At 40.1% G+C, this 21,379-nt stretch overlaps 1 protein-coding gene and 1 non-coding gene across 2 annotated transcripts in view; both read left to right on the forward strand.

Moving 5' to 3' along the window:
- The window catches only part of LOC101613773 (phospholipid-transporting ATPase ABCA3-like), a 196,412-nt gene that overhangs the window by 126,165 nt on the left and 48,868 nt on the right, over positions 1–21,379 (forward strand). Inside the window, exons 19-23 of the mRNA XM_045130610.1 lie at positions 7,626–7,875; positions 8,021–8,225; positions 12,051–12,273; positions 14,797–14,955; positions 18,153–18,331. Of these exons, the coding sequence (XP_044986545.1) occupies positions 7,626–7,875; positions 8,021–8,225; positions 12,051–12,273; positions 14,797–14,955; positions 18,153–18,331 (1,016 nt within the window). The remainder of the gene's footprint in view (positions 1–7,625; positions 7,876–8,020; positions 8,226–12,050; positions 12,274–14,796; positions 14,956–18,152; positions 18,332–21,379) is intronic.
- Positions 21,192–21,298, forward strand: LOC123453807. Its single transcript, XR_006632985.1, has one exon. It is a non-coding gene; the product is annotated as a U6 spliceosomal RNA (small nuclear RNA).

Here is a 21,379-nt window from a genome sequence, read left to right on the forward strand (position 1 = left end):
AAAAAAGAAATGACCTCCAGTGAGAACGAGTTAGACGAAATGCTTAAGAAAGATTTCAAAAGAATGATTGTAAATATGTCCAAAGAAGTCAGAGAACAAATCAAAGGAATCAAAGAGGAACTTAAAGAGGAAATCAAAGGAATCAAAGAAGATGCAGGACACCAATTTCATGAAATAAAGAAGGCAATACAAGACATAAATAAGGAAATAGAAATAATAAAGAAAAACCAGTTAGAATTACTAGCAATGAAGAACACAATTAAAGAAATAAAAAACTCTGTAGAAAATCTCAGCAGTAGAATGGATGAAGGAGAGGACAGAATATCTAAGCTAGAAGACCAGGTGGCAGATCTAATACAGTCCAACTAAGAGAAAGACAAACTTATAGAAAAGTATGAGTGGGAATTTCAAGATATTCAGGACACTATGAAAAGATCCAATATAAGAATTCAGGGCATAGTAGAAGGAGAAGAATTCCACTCCAAAGGCGTAGTAGGCGTCTTCAACAAAATCATAGAAGAAAATTTCCCCCAAATTAGGAAAGAGGTGCCAATGCAGATACAGGAAGCTTTAGAACCCCAGCCAGACAAAACCCAGAAAGAACCTCTCCTCGCCATATTATAATCAAACTTCCAAACACACACACCAAAGAAAAAATATTGAAAGCAGTTAGAAAGAAAAATCAAGTTACCTACAAAAGCAAGCCCATCAGGATTACAGCAGATTATTCAACACAAACTTTTAAAGCCAGAAGGGCTTGGAGTGATATATTCCAAGTTCTGAAAGATAACAACTGTCAACCAAGATTACTTTATCCTGCAAAGTTATCCATTCAAATGGACGGAGAAATAATGACATTCCGTGACAAAAGCAGGTTAAAGGAGTATTTGAAGACAAAACCAGCTCTACAGAAAATACTTGATAGAATCCTCCATGCTGAAGAAAAGGAAAAGCACACATATAAGGAACCTAGAAAAAACAAGCTATACTCAAATACTAGTTAACAGAAGAGAACACAGGTAGAACAGAACCACAAAAAAAAAAAAAGGCAAACATAAATACCTTTCAATAATATCTCTTAATATCAATGGCCTCAATGCCCCAACGAAAAGACATAGATTTGCAAACTGGGTTAAAAAGCAGGATCTTACAATTTGTTGTCTCCAAGAAACTCACCTTTCTACAAAGGATAGACATTATCTTAGGGTGAAAGGTTGGAAGATGGTGTTTCAAGCAAATGGGCCTGGAAAACAAGCAGGGGTTGCTATCCTAATATCGGACAGGGTAGACTTTAGTCCAACGTTATTCAAGAAAGATAAGGAAGGTCACTTTATATTGATTAAGGGCCCACTCCAACAGGAGGACATTACAATCCTAAATATATATGCACCTAACATGGGGGCTCCCAAATTTGTCAAACAAACACTATTAGAACTAAGGTCACAGATAACACCAAACACAGTGGTGGTGGGTGACTTTAAAACCCTACTCTCATCAATTGACAGATCATCCCGGGGAAAAATAAACAGAGAAGCATCTGGAGTAAATGAGGTCATAGAAGGAATGGACTTAACAGATATGTACAGGACATTTCATCCAAAGGCTGAAGAATATACATTCATTTCAGCAGCACATGGAGCATTCTCTAAAATAGACCATATATTAGGACACAAAGCAAATCTTAACAAATTCAGGAAAATTGAAATAATTCCTTGCATTCTATCTGACCATAATGGAATTACACTACAAATCAGTAGCAAGAAAGGCTATAGAGCATACACAAAATCATGGAAACTAAACAATACACTACTAAATGATGAATGGGTCAATGAAGAAATCAAGAAGGAAATCAAAAAATTTATAGAGTCAAATGATAATGAGAACACAACATACCAAAATCTCTGGGACACAATGAAGGGAGCTCTAAGAGGTAAATTTATAGCCTTAAGTGCCTATGTTAAGAAATTAGAAAGGTCACAAGTAAATGACCTAATGCTTTGCCTTAAAGCCTTGGAAAAAGAAGAACAAGGCAAACCAAAAAGTAGTAGACGGGAAGAAATAATAAAGATTAGGGCAGAAATTAATGAAATAGAAACAAAAAGAACAATCCAAAGAATTAATGAAACAAAGAGTTGGTTCATTGAAAGGATAAACAAGATTGATAAACCCTTAGCAAATCTGACCAAAAAAAGAGAGAAGAGACACAAATTAATAAAATCAGAGATGAACAAGGTAACATCACAACAGATTCCAGAGAAATTCAAAAAAATCATAGGGACATACTATAAAAGCATATACTCCACAAAGTATGAAAATCTGAAAGAAATGGATGATTTCCTTGATCTATATGACCTACATGAGTTAAATCGAAATGAGATTAATCACTTAAATAGACCTATAACAAACATGGAAATCCGAACAGTTATCAATAATCTCCCAACTAAAAAAAGCCCAGGCCCAGATGGATTCACTGCTGAATTTTACCAGACTTTTAAGGAAGAGCCAACACTATTGCTTCTTAGGCTTTTCCAGGAAATAGAAAAAGAAGGATTTCTACCAAACTCCTTCTATGAGGCCAGCATCACCATGATACCAAAACCAGGCAAAGCTAGAACAAAAAAAGAATATTACAGACCAATCTCCCTCATGAACATAGGTGCGAAAATTCTCAACAAAATATTGGCAAACAGAATACAAGAGTATATCAAAAAGATCATTCACCCTGACCAAGTAGGCTTTATCCCAGAGATGCAGGGACGGTTCAACATACGCAAATCTATAAATGTAATACATTACATAAACGGGTTGAAGGACAAAAATCACATGATCATCTCATTAGACGCAGAGAAAGACAAAATCCAACATCCCTTCATGATAAAAGTCCTATAGAGACTGGGAATAGGAGGAACATATCTCAATATAATAAAGGCTACTTATGACAAGCCTACAGCCAACATATTACTAAATGGGGAAAAACTGGAAGCTTTTCCACTAAAATCAGGAACAAGACAAGGGTGTCCACTGTCCCCACTTTTATTTAATATAGTTTTGGAAGTCTTAGCCATAGCAATAAGGCAAGAGACACACATAAAAGGGATAAAAATTGGAAAGGAAGAGATCAAGTTATCATTATTTGCAGATGACATGATTCTATATATAAAGGACCCTAAACACTCTACTAGCAAACTGTTAGAGGTGATCAAAACCTACAGCCATGTAGCAGGATACAAAATAAATACACAGAAGTCAGTAGCCTTCATATATGCTAACAACAAACACACAGAGGATGAATCAGAGAATCACTCCCATTCACAATTTCATCACAAAAAATAAAGTACCTTGGAATAAACCTAACCAAGGAAGTAAAGAATCTGTACAATGAGAACTTTAAAACACTCAAGCGAGAAATTGCAGAAAACACTAGAAAGTGGAGAAACAGCCCTTGTTCCTGGATTGGAAGAATCAATATTGTGAAAATGGCAATTTTACCTAAAGCAATCTACACATTTAATGCAATCCCTATCAAAATTCCAAAGGCTTTCTTTATGGAAATAGAAAAAACAATCCAAAAATTCATTTGGAATCACAAAAAACCTCGAATATCTAAAATAATACTGAGCAACAAAAAAGAGGCTGGTGGTATCACCATACCTGATTTTAACCTATACTACAGAGCCATAGTAACAAAAACAGCATGGTACTGGCACAAAAACAGACATGTAGATCAGTGGAACAGAAGAGAGGACCCAGATGTAAGCCCAAGTAGCTTTAGCCACCTGATATTCGATAAAAATGCCAAAAATACTCATTGGAGAAGAGACAGCCTCTTCAGCAAATGGTGTTTTGAAAACTGGATATATATCTGAAGAAAGATGAAAATAGATTCTTCTCTCTCGCCATGCATAAGAATTAAATCCAAATGGATTAAAGACCTTAACATCAGACCTGAAACTCTGAAACTGCTAGAGGAAACAATAGGGGAAACCCTTCAACATACTGGTCTTGGCAAAGACTTTCTGAATACAACCCCAATTGCTCAGGCAATAAAACCACAGATTAACCACTGGGACCTAATGAAATTACAAAGATTTTGCACTGCAAAGGACACAGTGAAAAAAGCAAAGAGGCAACCTACAGAATGGGAAAAAATCTTCGCCAGCTATATATCTGATAGAGGATTAATATCTAGGATATACAAAGAACTCAAAAAGTTAAATCATAAGGAATCAAACAAGCCAATCAAAAAATGGGCTATGGAGCTAAATAGAGAGTTCTCAAAGGAAGAAATATGAATGGCATATAAGCATCTAAAAAAAATGTTCTACGTCACTAGTCATCAGGGAAATGCAGATTAAAACTACATTGAGGGGCTGGAGAGATGGCTTAGTGGTTAAGCGCTTGCCTGTGAAGCCTAAGGACCCCGGTTTGAGGCTCGGTTCCCCAGGTCCCACGTTAGCCAGATGCACAAGGGGGCGCACGCGTCTGGAGTTCGTTTGCAGAGGCTGGAAGCCCTGGCGCGCCCATTCTCCCTCTCTCCCTCTATCTGTCTTTCTCTCTGTGTCTTTCTCTCTCAAATAAATAAATAAAAATTAAAAAAAAAAAAAAACTACATTGAGATTCCATCTCCTGTCAGATTGGCCACCATCATGAAAACAAATGATCATAAATGTTGGCGGGGATGTGGAAAAAAAGGAACCCTTCTACACTTCTGGTGGGAATGCAATCTGGTGCAGCCATTGTGGAAAACAGTGTGGAGGTTCCTAAAACAGCTAGAGATTGATCTACCATATGACCCAGCTATAGCACTCCTAGGCATATATCCAAAGGACTCATCTCATTTCCTTAGAAGTACATGCTCAACCATGTTTATTGCTGCTCAATTTATAATAGCTGGGAAATGGAACCAGCCTAGATGTCCCTCAACAGATGAGTGGATAATGAAGATGTGGCACATTTATACAATGGAGTTCTACTCAGCGGTAAAGAAAAATGAAGTTATGAAATTTGCAGAAAAATGGGTGGACCTGGAATGTATTATACTAAGTGAGGTAACCCAGGCCCAGAAAGCCAAGCGCCACATGTTCTCTCTCATATGTGGATCCTAGCTACCGATGATTGGGCTTCTGCGTGAGAATGAAAATACTTAGTAGCAGAGGCCATAAGGTAAAAAGGAGACATAAAGGATAGAGAAAGGATGGGAGGAGGATACTTAATAGGTTGATATTGTATATATGTAATTACAATGATTGTAATGGGGAGGTAATATGATGGAGAATGGAATTTCAAATGGGAAAGTGTGGGGGTGGGGAGGGAGGGAATTACCATGGGATATATTTTATAATCATGGAAAATGTTAATAAAAATTTTATTTTTAAAAATTAAGACTTCAAAGGTGTAATTCTCCTCCCCCAAAGAGCTCAACATGTACTTCAGCCAGCTTGACTCCTTTCCCCAACCCCTAGTTCCCACATACCTCCCAAGGCCCTTCACTTGCAGGGTAGTTTCCCCTCCCCCAAGAGGTATATAAGCCTTGTCCAGTACTCTCGAGCTCTTTCTTTGGTTTCTCCCTGACTTAAAGTGTATGCCTGATTTTCTGCATCTCTGTCTGTCTTCCTCTTTCCTGATGCATGCACCTGCCTCCCTGCCCCTCTCCCTCTTTTTCACTCTTCTGTTTTCCCTCCCTATTTTTCTGTCTGCCCTCACTCTTGTCCTTCAGTTCAGAGTTCCTTCTTCCACTTTCCGTTTCCCATTCTCTCTCCCTGTGACATGGAGTTCAGCCCCGTTCTGCCTTTTTACTCTTCTGCCCCATGCTTTCCTCCCCCCAGCATCACTCCTACTCACACCTTAACCCCTCACTGCCTGTCCAGACCACACCACCATGAGATATGGTTGGGCCAGTAACTCTGAGACAACCACTGCATTTCATTCTCCCAAGTTGACAGTGACCTCAGCCCCCTCCCTCCCCTTTCATTCCAAACTGTGTCACTCTCCCACTGACCAACATCTGTCCTTTCAAACCAGATTCTGTGTTCTCCTTTTAACCCTCTGCTCTGAACCACCCCCTTCTCCCACCAAATACAAAACAAACTTTGCTACCTCAAGAAAGCTGCCTTCTCAGGGTCCTTGATCAAACTCAGTGGAAGACAGAGACATTGGGATAACCATTTGGGGTTTCTGGATAACCCTGGGTCACATTCTCGGGATATTTGAAGAGCTAGTGGGGATGCTGGCTAGACTTCTCTCCATCTGCTTGACTTACTAGAGCGTGCTCTTCTGATGATTTCCCTGAGCTGGCTAACTCCAAAGTTTGAACTTATAAAGGGCTCCTCACTGTGACACTGGCTAAAAATATATTGTCAATATGGCAAGGTCCTTCCCATTGATCTGCTTTCACTGGCTCACTTCTCTGTCCATTCTAACTCAAAGCAGGCCTAAGTTCTGCTGCCTGCAAGCACAGGGAAGACAAGTTTCCAGAAGCCATGTAGATGTCCTCTGTGGAGTCCTGGGATGGGTATGCCTTTGCTATTCTTGCCTAGCTCCTTCCCTAATCCCTAGCCCACCTCCCAAGCCTTTCTCTTGAAGCCCAGTTTCTCTTCCCTCCATCTTTTTTCTTTGTGTGCAAGATCTTCAGGGCTTTCTTATATAAGATCTTGTTGCTTGTGAAGAGAAAGTGGATGTTTGTGCTACTGTCTAGGGACGATTTGGCATTCATTTTATCTGCCAGTTAAAGATTTAAGTCAGGAAAGGGTTTAAAACAAGAAAGTTTATTTTAGAGTAAGAGGTAAAGAAAGAGAACACAAACTCCTCATGGAGGAGGGGATTCCACAGCTGGAAAAACTGCTTTCCCAGTGTAAACTAGACTTTTATCAATGAGGGAAGCTCTGTTAGTCCAGAGTCCATGATTGGTGTCTGATCTCTGGTCATGAAAACTGTGATGCTGGTTGGTCCATGACACATGCAAATCCCAGAAAGCCTGCCAAGCCAGCCCACCAGAAGGAAAAATAGGCCAGGAAGAAGAAGTGGGGTCACTCTGTATGCCATTGTTAGAATATAGCCACCTACCAAGGGCCCTGTTCCCCTCTCTGTCTGCCTATCCAAGGAAACTGTCTAGCTCAGACAGTGTTTCACTTGTATTTCTATTTCTTACCTGAACTTTCTAGATAGGACATCCAGTATTATATGAACAGAAGTGGGAAAGTCAGGCATCTTTTTCTTGTTCCTAACCTTAGGAAAAACTTCCTGTCTCTTCCCATTTTGTATGCCCCCTTCCACCAATACAAAATAAACCTCGCTACCCCAACAAAGTTCCTTTGTTGTCTGTTGGGAGTTTCCTAGATTCCTGACCCTGACAATATATATATAATTTCTACAGGCAAGCACACAGGATGCTGCAAGGTCATATGCATATCCATACACTATACACAAGGAAAAAAAGAACAGAAGGGAGAAGATCCTGTGAAGGGGTTAAAATTGGAGAGAAAGGGGGATTATGGATAGGAAAGGGAAGGAAATCAACATTAGAAAGGGAAAACATCAGGAAGATAAAATCATTAGATTCCTTCTGTCTGAAATACTAAGTGATATATGTTGCATGCTGAGCTCATGACCACTGTTCTTCATTCCAGGCAAAATGGAGGACTACCTGGCAAAAAAAGAATGCCTTTATTCTTGCATCATCGCACTTTCCCTTGAGGTTACCAAACAAAACAAGACAGTTACCTTTTGGTTTAACAATGAGGCATATCATTCACCATCATTATCCCTGGCAGTATTAGACAACATTATTTTTATGGCACTTTCTGGCCCTGATGCTTCCATTACTGTTTCCAATAAACCTCAGCCTAAATATACTTATGCTCGCAAGCCTGAGGAAAGGTATGTACAGTTTTTGGAAAGCTGAACATGAGCCTTATGCTTGAATTACATCCCTTTATCCTGTCTAACCATTTTCTTAATAAAAGTTACTGTTGACAATTAGCACTGATTTACCAATGTGTCCCCTCTTTCCCTTCTGTTGTAGATCCATGTCAGCCATCCAGATTGTCTTTAATTTGCTTTTCACTATGAGTATTTTCACCAGTGGCTTTTGCCTCCTGACAGTGACTGAGAGAGTTTCTAAAGCAAAGCACATCCAGTTTGTGAGTGGAGTCTACTCCCTTAGCTTTTGGCTCTCTGCTCTGATGTGGGACCTCATCATCTACTTCTTTGCCTGCTTGCTACTGATGGTGAGTGTTAGATACTCTGTCTTGAGGGCTATCTCATAAATCACAGAAAATTTATACTGTACTGGGGACATGGCTCAGCAGTTAAAGGAACTTTCTATCAAAGCTACTATCCTGGGTTTGATTCCCTAGTGCCCAATAAAGCCTGAAGTACAAGGTAGTGCATGAATCTGGAGTTTGTAGTAGCAGGAGGCCCTGGGGCGCCCCTGAGTGTACATACTCCCTCTCCTTGCAGATAATAAAATATAAAAGAAAATTTATACTTTCCCAATACCTAAATCTGAATCTCTTCACAAAGATGAAAATGCATTGGTTAATCATGTCAGAAAGTATCTCAGAGTGAATATTCTCTCCCTTAACATTTTTGTTTAAATAATTTGTTCTTGAAACAGAAAGGTAGTTCTTGAGCTATGTTTTGGCATACCATCTATGTGTATTGGCTGCAAAGCTACTTTGGATATGAGAGGTCTATCACTATCATTGGGCTGTAGTATTGGATGGTTAGCACTTTTCATTCTGCAGGACAACTAGGATCCAACAGACCAGAGCAGATAGAAAGCATGAGAGGCTGGGAATTGTAATACATATATGCAAACAGCTCCATAGTAGAGAGCAACATGGTGATTTTCCCCCTGCTTCTTTATGTACCACTGTAAACGTGTACTCAGTGCTATTCTCTTCTCACTGCTGACCAGCCACACACTTTGCAGAGCAATGACAAACCAGTAATGTTTTGAAAGTCACTAACATTTCTTTGGTGACAGGAAATAACTTGGGTAGTAAATATAGGTGTTTTCATCTGCGTCCATGATCTTCATCCTCCATTCTCTACAATCCTCTCCTACCCATGCATTTATTGTGTACATGGGGGCAGCTCTCCTTTTCTATAAAATTTTGGTATAATTTGAAGTTTTATGCCTATCAGTATTCAGAACTTTATCTTCCTAATTGACCTTTCTATTATATAACATCATGCCTACTGTTGCCTTAAAGTATTTTTTTTCTGAAATCAGTATAGCTACTCTAATTTTCTGTTATTACTGCGTATTTGGTGTTTGTCCAGGTGTATATATAACCTTTGTGGAGACAAGGTCTGGGGCACACTTAACTAGGCAAGCCTGGCAGGTCAGCAAGCCCCAGGGATCTGAGTTTCTCTGCCTCCTCAGCACTGTGATTACAAACACACACCACTATGCCTGGGATTTTTTAACTTGGGCTCTGGGCATAAATTCAGGTCATGCTTGCAAAGAAAGGAATTTACCAAATGAACATCTTGTCCCCAAAACAAGACAGGCTTCTGTCAAAGCATTTGATTGCCTGCCTGGGGTAAAAGGTAACACTATTGCTGAAGACATCATGTGATGCTGACAGAACACAAAAAAACCTGCCTGGAATCAGAAGAGAGCCAGTCCCCAGACAGCCCATTGTTGCAGTCAGGTTCACATTGCTGGCAAAAATCACCCAACCAACAGTAGCTTGTGGGGAAAAATAAAGATTTACAGACTGGAGGGGGAACTCCATGTTGACAGGGAAAATGACAACATGAGCAGAGAGTGCACATCACCCCCTGGCCAAATAAGACCTTACCTTGGAAAAAAAAAAAAAAAAGTTGGGTAGGGGAGAAGAAATATTTTCCTATAAGGTTATATGGTTTCTAGAAATATTAAGATGTTGAGAATGGGCTTACTTTGGGTATTGGAAAAGTGGGGTACACTTAGATCTAAGGAAAACAAAATGGAATCATTTCTAATAGAAAAAGAAAGGCAAGTAGAGTGGTTCTGCCTATTTTTAAGGAAGAAGTGGAACAAAATGATTTGATTAATGAATAGTCTATAGTCTATGTTCTATGAAATTAAGTTGTTTTTCTTCACTGTTTCCAGACTAGAGAGTTTAGGTGCTGCATAGTCTCTTACAGTTTGTGGTGGTTTGAGTGTAGAGTATCCCCCATAGCTTCATGTGTTTTGGACTAAGCCTCATATTTGATTAATTAATGGTGGAAGTGTGTCACTGGGGGTAGCCTTTGAGGTTTATTATTCCAGCCTATTGTGTGTTCAGAGAAAGCTCACTCTGGCTGCTTCCTCCCTGCTGCTGATAAATGATGACAGCCAGCTTCCTGCTCATACCATGTTTACCTGCCATGAAGAAACTTCCTCTCTGAAAAGGCCCAAAGTGAGGTCAGGGGAAGAGATTGAGTAAAGGAAAGGTGGAGGGAGGGCTAATCAAAATCTAAAAGGATGCAAATAAATCATATGGAATCCTCTGGTTTCACACAATGGAACACTCAGGAGCCATAGATCATTGTTAGAAAATTTTCAGTGCCATGGATGGGATACCTCCAGTGAGTTGTTGGCCAGGAAGGTCCCTGTTGCCCCCAAAATATTATAGGCCATTACCGAGGCCCTTGGTTTCCTACTAGGAATAAATGGTAAGACCCTATTGCTGAAGATTTCACATACTTGGGCTGCAAGGCCCCTGAGAAATATTGCTGGAACTGAGCTGATAACCTCCTCCATGTAGACTAGCTGACAGATACAGGAAGAAGCCATTCTACATGTAGTTCAATGGGAGAAAGAGATACCACCAGTGAAGATACTCAACAGTGGACCCTGCAAGCCTTATAATTGGCCAGCCAGGCCAAATGAGCCAACAGGTGCAATAGTGGCACGTCTGTCATGGTGGAAACCAACTGCCCTCCAATTGGACTGGAGGCCTTCTCCATGGGGGAAACACATCCCTGATACTGAAATTAAAACAGGGGTAGCCATGAGCTCTAGGGGTATAACATCTGCTGATGTCTGGAAAAATGTATATACTATGCTTATCAAACTGCCCAGTAAGCACTTCTCTTAATATTTATACCCTTATATTAACACTACTCTCACTTTGGGTAGAGAATCTTCTCTTTTCAGATGGCAGTGACCTTGGGATGACTCAGAAGGTATCATAGTGCTTGAAAGAAATGACTGGAGTACTGAGTAACATCTTGATCACACCTTCCAAGGCTCAGGGTCTAATGCGGAAGAGGTGGCGGAAAGAATGTAAGAGCCAAAGGAAGGGTAGGACTCCTTACAACGTGCTCCCTCCAGACATAAAATGACCTGGATATCCATGACCTCACTGTGCATGACACTACCTACACAAGACCATCATAAGAGGAGGAAAAGATCATGACATCAACATAAAAGAGAGACTGATTGAGATGGGGAGGGGATATGATGGAGAATGGAATTTCAAAGGTGAAAGTGTGGGGGGGGGAGGGAGGGTATTATCATGGGATATTTTTTATAATCATGGAAAATGTTAATAAAAATTGAGAAAAAAAGAAACTTCCTCTCAAAACTGTAAGCAGGAAATCAATCGTTTCCTTCCATAAGCTGTTTATGGTTGTGTGTTTTATCCCAGCAATAAGTAGGTAACTGTGACATATTTAAATCTGGAATGTCTTCACCTACTTGTAGTTTGAGTGCTTTTCCCTTCATGGTGAAGCTATCTGGGGAGCTGTGGAACCTTTAGGGGGTAGGACCTACTCATCAGAATTAGGACACAAGGGGTAGGACTTTGATCATTAGCTCAGCCTTAGTTCCAGAAACTCTTTCTACTGGCCAGCCAAGAAGTAAGGAACATCCACCTAGTGATCCCACTTGTACAGATGGAACCACTCCTGTTGCTATGTCTTCACTGACACGATTGACTGAAATCTGTCCAATCTAGAAGGCAAAGTAAGCCTTCATTCTCATAAGTTGTTTCTGACAGTCATTTTGTCATAGCTACACAGAAAGTAATGAATACACAGTATTCTTTACTTTGTATTTCTGTGCTCTGTCTCAGATGGTGTTCATAATCATTGAAGTGGATATACTGATCAAGAATTACCGCTTTCTGGATACAATGGTCATCTTCATGCTGTTTGGATGGTCTGTTATTCCCTTCATATACCTGCTAAGTTTCCTATATACCAATAGCACCAGTGCCTACATCAAAATCTTCATCTTGAACCACTGTTTAGGATTTATTAGTATCATTGTGGATGCTGTGTTGAATATAATGACTGGTAAGGGATTAATTTTTTTGAAAGAAAGCCAGAAACTAGATGAGAGATTTCTAGATAGTGAGCAACTGAGAAAAGTATCCATATTGGAGGTAGAGGGGAATCTATGAAAATGGCTTAACTGTGTTTCTTATTTCCTCATACATACATTTATTGTAGGAAACAGGCACACAGAACCTGCACTACAGACTTGAGTGGAGAATCAGGATGAAAGTTTATTCCCATGCCAGCGGGGGGAGGGGGGGAAGGGTAATCTCTTCCATAGCCTGGACTCTGATTCTTGGTGGTTCAAAGCTTATATACCTTATCTATGACTACACTCATTATTGCTAAGTCTTGGGGCTCAGAGTCCAGGCCTAGTGCCGAGAGCTTGAGTATGCAATAAGTAAGTTTTCCAGAAGCAGAAAAAAATGGCTAATTAAACAGATGCCTGCTGCTGTGCCATGGAAAGAAATGAAATACAGGATGAAGGCTGGAGAAACAGCTTAGAGGTTAAGGTGCCTGCCTGTGAAACCTTGTCAGGAGCCATAGAGCAAAAGCCTGTCCATTTTGCCTGGGCCTGCTCATAAGCTGACTCATTACTCAGAAAGCTGGTCCATCCAGCTTTCTGTTAGGTACTTCTGGAACATTGGTTAGCAGACTGCTTACAGAATCTTATCTTTTGCAAAAGGCAAGTTTATGGTCAGGATGTGAAGCCTGGTGCAGTCAGGATGTTAAGCCATTGAAGCAAGATTAGATGAACACTCGATTACATCCCCTCCAGGTTTCCTGACAATTCCAAAGCCCTAAATCATGTCAGCTGGCCTAGCTTATCCCCCCCAACTTTTTCTTTCCCTATATAACCACTTTGTAAAAAATAAAGAGTCTGAGGCCTTGACAAACATCTAGCATGGTCTCCTTCTTGTGTCTGTTTCCTCTCATGTCCTTGTTCAACTCTCTGCTGGCCAGGGCAAAACCTAAAGACCCAGGTTCAATTTCCCAGGGCCCACATGTAGCAGACAGCTTCAGGTTTACTGAGATGGACTTTCAGACCAGACATCATTATGGAAGAAGGGATTTATTGACGCTTACACATCCAGGGGAAGTTCCATAATGGCAGAAGAAGCTGGCCTGCCTTCACAGGCCCAAGCACAGAGAGAGATGCACCAGCCTAAAGCCAAAAGCCACAGCACACTTCAGGAACTCCAGCTAAGCACACTTTGCATACCTTTAGATTGAAATCTGAAACCCACCACCACACCTTAAAATCTACCCAGTGACATTCTTTCCAGCCAGGTGGCTGCAGATGCAAACTACAAACAATAAAAAAACTGAATATATTGGGGGCCATCTATTCAAACCACCACACCACATAAGCCAGATACACAAGGTGGTGAATGCTTTTTTTGTTTGTCTACTGTGGTTGGAGGCCTTGGCATGCCCATATTCTCTCCCTCTCTATCCCCCTCTTTCTCTCAAATAAATAAAAAGTGAAATAAAACAAATTATTAAGAAAGAAAGAAATACTGGTGGAGGCCAAATGGCCACCAAGATAATATGTATTTTTCAAAAGGCATCTTTCTGGGCTAGAGAAATGGCTTAGAAGTTAAGGTGCTTGCCTGCAAAGCCAAAGGACCTAGGTCCAATTCCCCAGGACCCATGTAAGCCAGATGTACAAGGCGGCACATGTGCCTGGAGTTCATTTGCAGTGGCTGAAAGCCCTGACATGCTCATTCTCTCTATCTCTCCCACTCTCTCTCTCTCTCTTTCTCTCTGCCTCTGTATCTCTCTCAAATAAATTAAAATTAAAATTAAAAAGGCATCTTTCCAGGAATAATAAATTGTGTTCATTAGGGACAGATGATGCATTCCCAGAGATGCCCCAATTAAGGGTATCATGGATAATAATTAGCTATACTTAATGCCAAAATGATCTATAATTTTGAGTTTTAGTATTTCCCTCTCATCTTAGATCTGGACAGTTCCCCTAGTAAATCCACCTTACAACATTTTACCAAGGAAACTTCTTTAACCTTTAAGCTTTTTTAAAAATATTAGATGCCGGGCATGGTGGTGCACGACTTTAATCCCTGCACTTGGGAGGCAGAGGTAGGAGGATCACTGTGAGTTCAAGGCTACCATGAGACTACATAGTGAATTCCAGGTCAGCTTGGGCTAGGGTGAGACACTACCTCAAAGAGAGAGAGAGAGAGAGAGAGAGAGAGAAGGAACCTTTAGGGTTGTAACTTTAGTGTCACCAAGTCCTTATCTGTACCCATTACAAGGAAAGTGAATTGTAGTCCTTCACTTGGTGCCCATACCCACACTCCTGGTATATCTTTTCCTTTCCCTCAGTGACTGTTCTTTAGAGAACCCACATCAGTTTACCAGTTGTACTTTTTGTTTCTTTCCCTTAAAAAGTTAGACTTTAATGTGAATATTGTGCTTTAAAATTTTCTGTCTTAATCAACCTGAAAAGTTGGTTTATTGAGACAGTTCATTCATTTTATGTAAACAATAGTAATGCCATTATCTTTTTAGAAGCAGACATCAGTAGTTCAACTAAAAAGAAAATACTTAATTCATTGCTGCTGTTACCTATTTATAATTTTGGGATGAGCATCAAAAATTACTATGAACTCCATTTGTTGAGGCGTGCATGTTCCTACTTACAGGATCTTCCTGCTATCCCAGCTTGTGAAGAAGGTGAGTATCTAGTGTTCTTCTCCAAGGCTCACTGTTACTAGTAATTAATATATGTGAATAGCTCTTCCAATATTATCGTGACTCTATGCAAATAACTCATCACATTATGTATTGTTAACCTGATTTTGAGGAAACCTTATACAAACTTGCATGGATGAAACAGAGCTAAGATTGAAAATGAATGTGCAAAATACATTTTCCTGTGGGGAAGGATTTCTTTACTGAAGATCTAACTGTATTCTGCATAAAATTTATGTTTCCCCTCCCACTTTGCACACCAGTTGGTCTGTGTGTATGTATGGCATGTGTATACATACTTATTCCTCTATTGCTTTCCAACTTATTGATTGGGACCAGGTCTCTCGCTTGAACACAGAACTTATTTATTCTGCTAGCCTAGCTAGCCATCTTGTCCAGTGAATCCCCTGTCACTACCTCTGAGAACTGGGATTGCAAGTGGGCTGCCTCATCTGCCCAGCATTTACATGGATACTGGGAATTTAAACTCAAGTCGTCAAACTTGCAAGTCAAGAACTGTAACCACTGAACCATTTTCCCAGAGCACACACTGGTTTTTAAAGTGAAGCACATTAATGTTAAACTATCCCTCCATTCCCTAATTGCCTTTCTTTCTTTCTTAAATAAATAAATTAATTAAACTGCTCTTCATCTGATATGGAGCTGACACATGGTAACATTCAGATGCTGTTGAACAGAGTAAATTAATGTTAATCTACTCCTTCTCTGATCTGGAGCTGATGCATGGTGGCATACAGATACTGTTTCAAGTTTAAATTAATGTTAAGCTACTCCTTGTCTGATATGGAGCTGACATGTGGTAACCTGTTGAACAGAGTAAGTTAATGTTAAACTACTCTTCCAATGATATGGAACTGACACCTGGTAAGATTCAGATGCTGTTGAAGAAGTAAATTAACATTAAACTACTCTTGTTTGATATGGAGCTGACACGTGATAAACATTCAGATGCTATTGAACAAGTAAACTACTCTTCGTTTGATATGGAGGTGATATCTGAGTGAACATTGCATGCAGTTGACTGAGTAAAGGTTGAAAATAGTTATTCTGATGATAAGAGTATGTAAATGGAAAAGAGAACCAGAAAGGAAATGAACAGAAAGGATGATAAATGTGAAGAGGGAGTGGATTAACTTTTCTTTTTTCATCTCCAGAAATCTCTAATAGGGATCTCGTGTTGCATTACATATGTCTGCAGTATTTTCACATTAGCAGGGAAATTAGCATGTGGGAAGATGTAATCCATGCTCTACATATTAACACAGCTAATGAGTCATGGGACAGCAAAAACTTTCAGGTATTTTGCAGTGCCTGACACTACCTACACAAGACCATCATAATAGGAGGAAAAGATAATGACATCAAAATAAAAGAGAGACTGATTGAGAGGGGTATGATGGAGAGTGGAGTTTCAAAGGGGAAAGTAGGGAAAGAAAAGGAATTAACATGGGTTATTTCTACAATTATGGAAGTTGTCAATAAAAAAATAAAGAAAATTCCAGGTATTATATCTAAAATGCAATTATACCAATAAACTGAAGAGGCTAGAGACCAGAGGGAAAGAATGAAATAGGAGGGAAAGATAACATAAAGCCTTTAAATGAATGTCAGGTGAGATTATAGTCATAAGCATTATTTTCCATAACTCTTCCTGGCATGGATTCTGAGGGTCATACTTTAGGCCACATGAAGATATGAAGACTGACAATTGAAGAGGTCAAGTATCACAGTACAGCTCTTCTGTGAGCAGCCTGATCTGTTAAGCTGGTGGGATGCATTGTTGGGTGGTGGTATAGCACCACTTCTAGCAGGTACACTTTGATTTTGTTAACATAGTGTTCTGAGCTCTGCTGGCTATACTACTTCATTTCTGCCTGGCCCCTGATAGTATAACCCATTCTGCCTTCCTCCCAGGGCCTTATCATTTGAACACCATTGCAATGGAAGCTGGGTGTCTGCTTCCCCTGTTCTTTTAGCCCAGTCAGTGTTGGACCTGATATTTTCTCTGTGTAATCTGTGTAATGGTGTGCCAAGTTGCTGGAAAGGAGATTGAGACATAGTCCAAGGAAGACTGTATCTCTTAACCTATCAATGCACATTTTTACTCAGTCTGATAGCACACAAATTACCCAGTCTTATTGCTATGTTTTAGAGGTTATACCTATGCATTGTTTGTTAATAATTGACACTTGATTTATCAGTGACAGTTGTTTAAGTCTGATATCCCCTACTTAGTCATCTTGTTCTTTTAACTTATTTTTTACTTAATTTTTTATATCTTATTTATTTCAGAGAAAGAGGCAAATAGAAAGAGAGAAAGGGAGGGAGATAGAATGGGCACACCAGGGCCTCTAGCCACTGCAAACAAACCCCCAGACTCATGGGGCATGCATGGGGCTTCTTGTGAATCTAGCTTTACATGGGTACTGGAGGATCAAACCTGGGACCTCTGGTCTTGCAGCAACTACCTAAAATGCCTAAGCCATTTCTGCAGCTCTTAACTTTTTTTAACCTTTGTCTGTGAGCATGGGTGTGGTCTGTATGTGTGTCTACACACATACACATGTGTGTATGTGTGTAAGTAAGTATGTGTGTGTGATGCTTGTGAATATTCAGAGGTGGTGTTTGAGTGCACTCCTTAGCTGTTTCCCACCTTATTTTAAAAAAATATTTTATATTTATTTATTTGACAGAAAAAGAGGGGGAGAAAGAATGCATGGGCACACCAGGGCCTCTAGCCACTGCAAATGAACTACAGACATGTGCGTCCACTTGTGCATCTGACAAATGTGGGTCCTGGGGAATCAAACCTGGGTCCTTTGGCTTTGCAGGCAAATGCCTTAACCGCTAGGCCATCCCTCCAGCCCCCACCTTATTGTTTTTGAGATAGTCTCACATTGAACATGCAGCTCACTAATTTGACTAGACAACCTAGCCAGCAAGTCCCAGGGAATCTTCCTGTCTACACCTTCCCAGAACTGTGATTATAGGCATATGCCACCATGCCTGCTTTGTTTTTCTACCTGTGTGCTAGGGATTCAAACTCAGTTTCCCAAGCTTTCACAACAGTTTACTAACTAAGTCCTCCACAAACTGCTGTTTCATTAACTTTTAAAAAGGAAACCTATATCATTTTTTGTTACTGTTCTTTCCATTAGCTCAAAAACGTTCTATATACAGTATGGACAGAAGTGCAATTGGATTGTATGTAATCGCAATGGCTGCCACAGGATTTGTTTATCTCCTGTTGATTTTCTTTCTGGATACCACCTCATGGAGAATAAAAGCCTTTGTGTATCACTATATTTTATTTGGTATTTACAAGGCATTTAATAAGGTAAGTAGCTGAGCATAGACCTTAGAGATAACTAAGTTAAAAAGCATTATATGCTTAATACATGCTTTTTCATTGTGACCAAAGTGCTTATCAAAACAACTTGAGGAAAGAATTACTTATTTTTCCTCATGGCTTCAGAAAACTTATTTTATGGTCACTTGGTCCCATATGATAGGGAAAAACATCATGGCAGTAAAAGTGTGTGGAAGAAGAGATTTTCACCTCTTGGTGAGCAGGAAGGAAGCACAGGGTGAGTTAGGAAGAGGCCAAGAACAAGATATTCAAGGACTTGCTTGCAGTGACCTGAATCTTCCAGCTATATTCTGCTTCCTAGGTTCCAGAACTTCCCAAATAGTGCCACCAGCTAAGGACCAAGCATTCAACACATGAACCTGTGAGGGACATTGCACATTCAAACCATGCACAGTATATAAGAAAAGAAGGTGGTTTATATTAAGCAGGACTACATGAATCGATGTTCATAAGAATGTGAATTTCTTTATTTGCAAGGAGAAAAGAGAGAGGGAGAAAATATTATGGGTGTGCCAGGGTTTCTAGCCACGGCAAAGGAACTCTAGATACATGCATCACTTTGTGATTCTGGCTTTATGTGGGTACTGGGGAGTTAAACCTCGGTCTTTAGGCATTGCAGGCAAGCATCTTAACTGCTGAGTCATCTTTCCAGTCCGGAATTTGAGCTTTTTGGTTTCTAAACATTGTGACCTCTACAAGTCAAAATACTATATATATTTTTTTTATATTTTTTTAAATTTTTATTTATTTATTTATTTGAGAGCGACAGACACAGAGAGAAAGACAGATAGAGGGAGAGAGAGAGAATGGGCACGCCAGGGCTTCCAGCCTCTGCAAACGAACTCCAGACGCATGTGCCCCCTTGTGCATCTGGCTAACGTGGGACCTGGGGAACCGAGCCTCGAACCGGGGTCCTTAGGCTTCACAGGCAAGCGCTTAACCGCTAAGCCACCTCTCCAGCCCCAAAATACTATATTTTAATTCATCAATTATAATATTCCTTGAATAATCCCTATGTCAGAAACTCCTCTTCAAACTTACCATTCATTCTAATTTGGACCTTGATATTTCTAACAGCTCTCAAATGAGACTGATTCTGCAGCTTTGCAAAGTATGCACTTGACAGCAAGGCTATACAGCAGTTGTTCTTGTACTTCAGCATGCATTGGAATTACCTGTAGAGCTTGTTAAACTAGAAAGTGATAACCTATCTCTTCAGGGATTTTGGAATAGAGGATCTGGGGATTGCTTTGGAAATTAGCATGTGTGACAAGTACCAGGTTCATGTGTGACAGTGTTCCAGGTTTGTGTTTGTGTGACATGTTCCAGGTGTTTCTGCTACTGCCACTCCACATTTGAGAGCCATTACCTAAAATATTTTCAGAGGAAAGACAATTTTGAGGAAAAGGAGCCTCTCTGTTACCAGTATGCACAAAACTCCCATAATCTAAGACTGCAGTTTCAATTTTTAGCCACTTCCGTTTAGATTTTCCTTACATTACTCAGCATAGGTTTGATCCAATAGGCATCCAAGATGATGAGTGCGATGAAGAAATAAATAGCAGGATTGAGTGAGGCATGAAAGGCAAGGAGTGCCTGGGTTTTGCTGTAGAGGTGGGGTAGGTACTTTAGGGGCCCAAGTGTGACCACACCACAGAGCCACCTGGTACCCAAAGCCCATAATTATGTACTGTTCATCTGACATTATTCTACTAGAAAAAAACTGTTCCCAGTGGTAGGCATAACCTAGGGACTTGAAAGTCAAATTTAGTTAGCAAGCAGCTAGTTGGCTAGCACCATCAACATTGTTCAGAGGAAGCCAAGTCTGATACCTAAGAGATGTCATACATCTCAGAGATATCCTTCAGGCACCTAATATATGCCTAGTGTTACATTAAATTCTGGAAAGGGCTCCTTCTCCTGAAAAGTACCCAGGAGGAGACAAACAGATCCCAGGATGTGGAGGAAATACGAAGAAGAATTTTATAGGTATATGAAAGAACAGGCCATAAGATGAGAAGTGAAGCAGAGATCAGACACATACCAGCCAGGAAGATAAGATTTCTGATAACAGGAAGCATCAAATGTTGAAATTGTATCTAGGTGATACCAAACCAAGTTCTGGGCATGAGTGATACTTGTGGAAGTGAATTCAAGGCATAGGGATAAACTTGAGTACGGATATGGTAAATAGACAAAGAGGTACAAGCAATTGCACATGTCTAGGGCCAGGTGTGGGTACCCTGTCAAGCAAGGTAAGTTACCTATAGAAGATGACAGGTCAAGTCAGGGAAGGTTGCACAAGTGTTAGGAGAAAGTATTGGGCTCTACTCTGAGACACTGAGGAGCAATCAAAGGGAGCATTGAATATAATCTATAATTTATTTATGCTTTTATATATGTATTTGGCAATTTAAGATCTGATCTCCCCCCTTTTCCTCATTTGCTTTTCTAGGACTTCACTAATTGCATTATTCTTTTTTTGTTGTTTGTTTGTTTTTGGTTTTTGGTTTTTGAGGTAAGGTCTCACTCTACCTCAGGCTTACCTGGAATTCACTATGTAGTCTCAGGGTGGCCTTGAACTCATGGTGATCCTCCTACCTCTGCCTCCCAAGTGCTGGGATAAAAGGCATGCGCCACCATGCCCAGGTTAATTGCATTTTCTTGTCAAGGCATCAGCTCTTCTTTCTACTTCTTTATTGCATTTTTTTTTCCTATTTCACAGATTTCTTTTCTAACCTTTGTATTTCTGATTCACTTTCTTAAGGGACCATATCTCATAACATTGAGATTAATGCCTAAAATGAATATTATAAAATAGCAAATAGTGCTCGCTTCGGCAACACATATACTAAAATTGGAATGATACAGAGAAGATTAGCATGGCCCCTGCGCAAGGATGACATGCAAATTCGTGAAGCGTTCCATATTTTTTATAGCTCTTAAAGAGAGAGCCACCCCATCATACCTCAAAAGGGCCCGGGTTGAAACTAAGGAAAACTGGCGAAACAAGCA

The sequence above is a fragment of the Jaculus jaculus genome, chromosome 12 (assembly GCF_020740685.1).
Source record: "Jaculus jaculus isolate mJacJac1 chromosome 12, mJacJac1.mat.Y.cur, whole genome shotgun sequence".
Lineage (NCBI taxonomy): Eukaryota > Metazoa > Chordata > Mammalia > Rodentia > Dipodidae > Jaculus > Jaculus jaculus.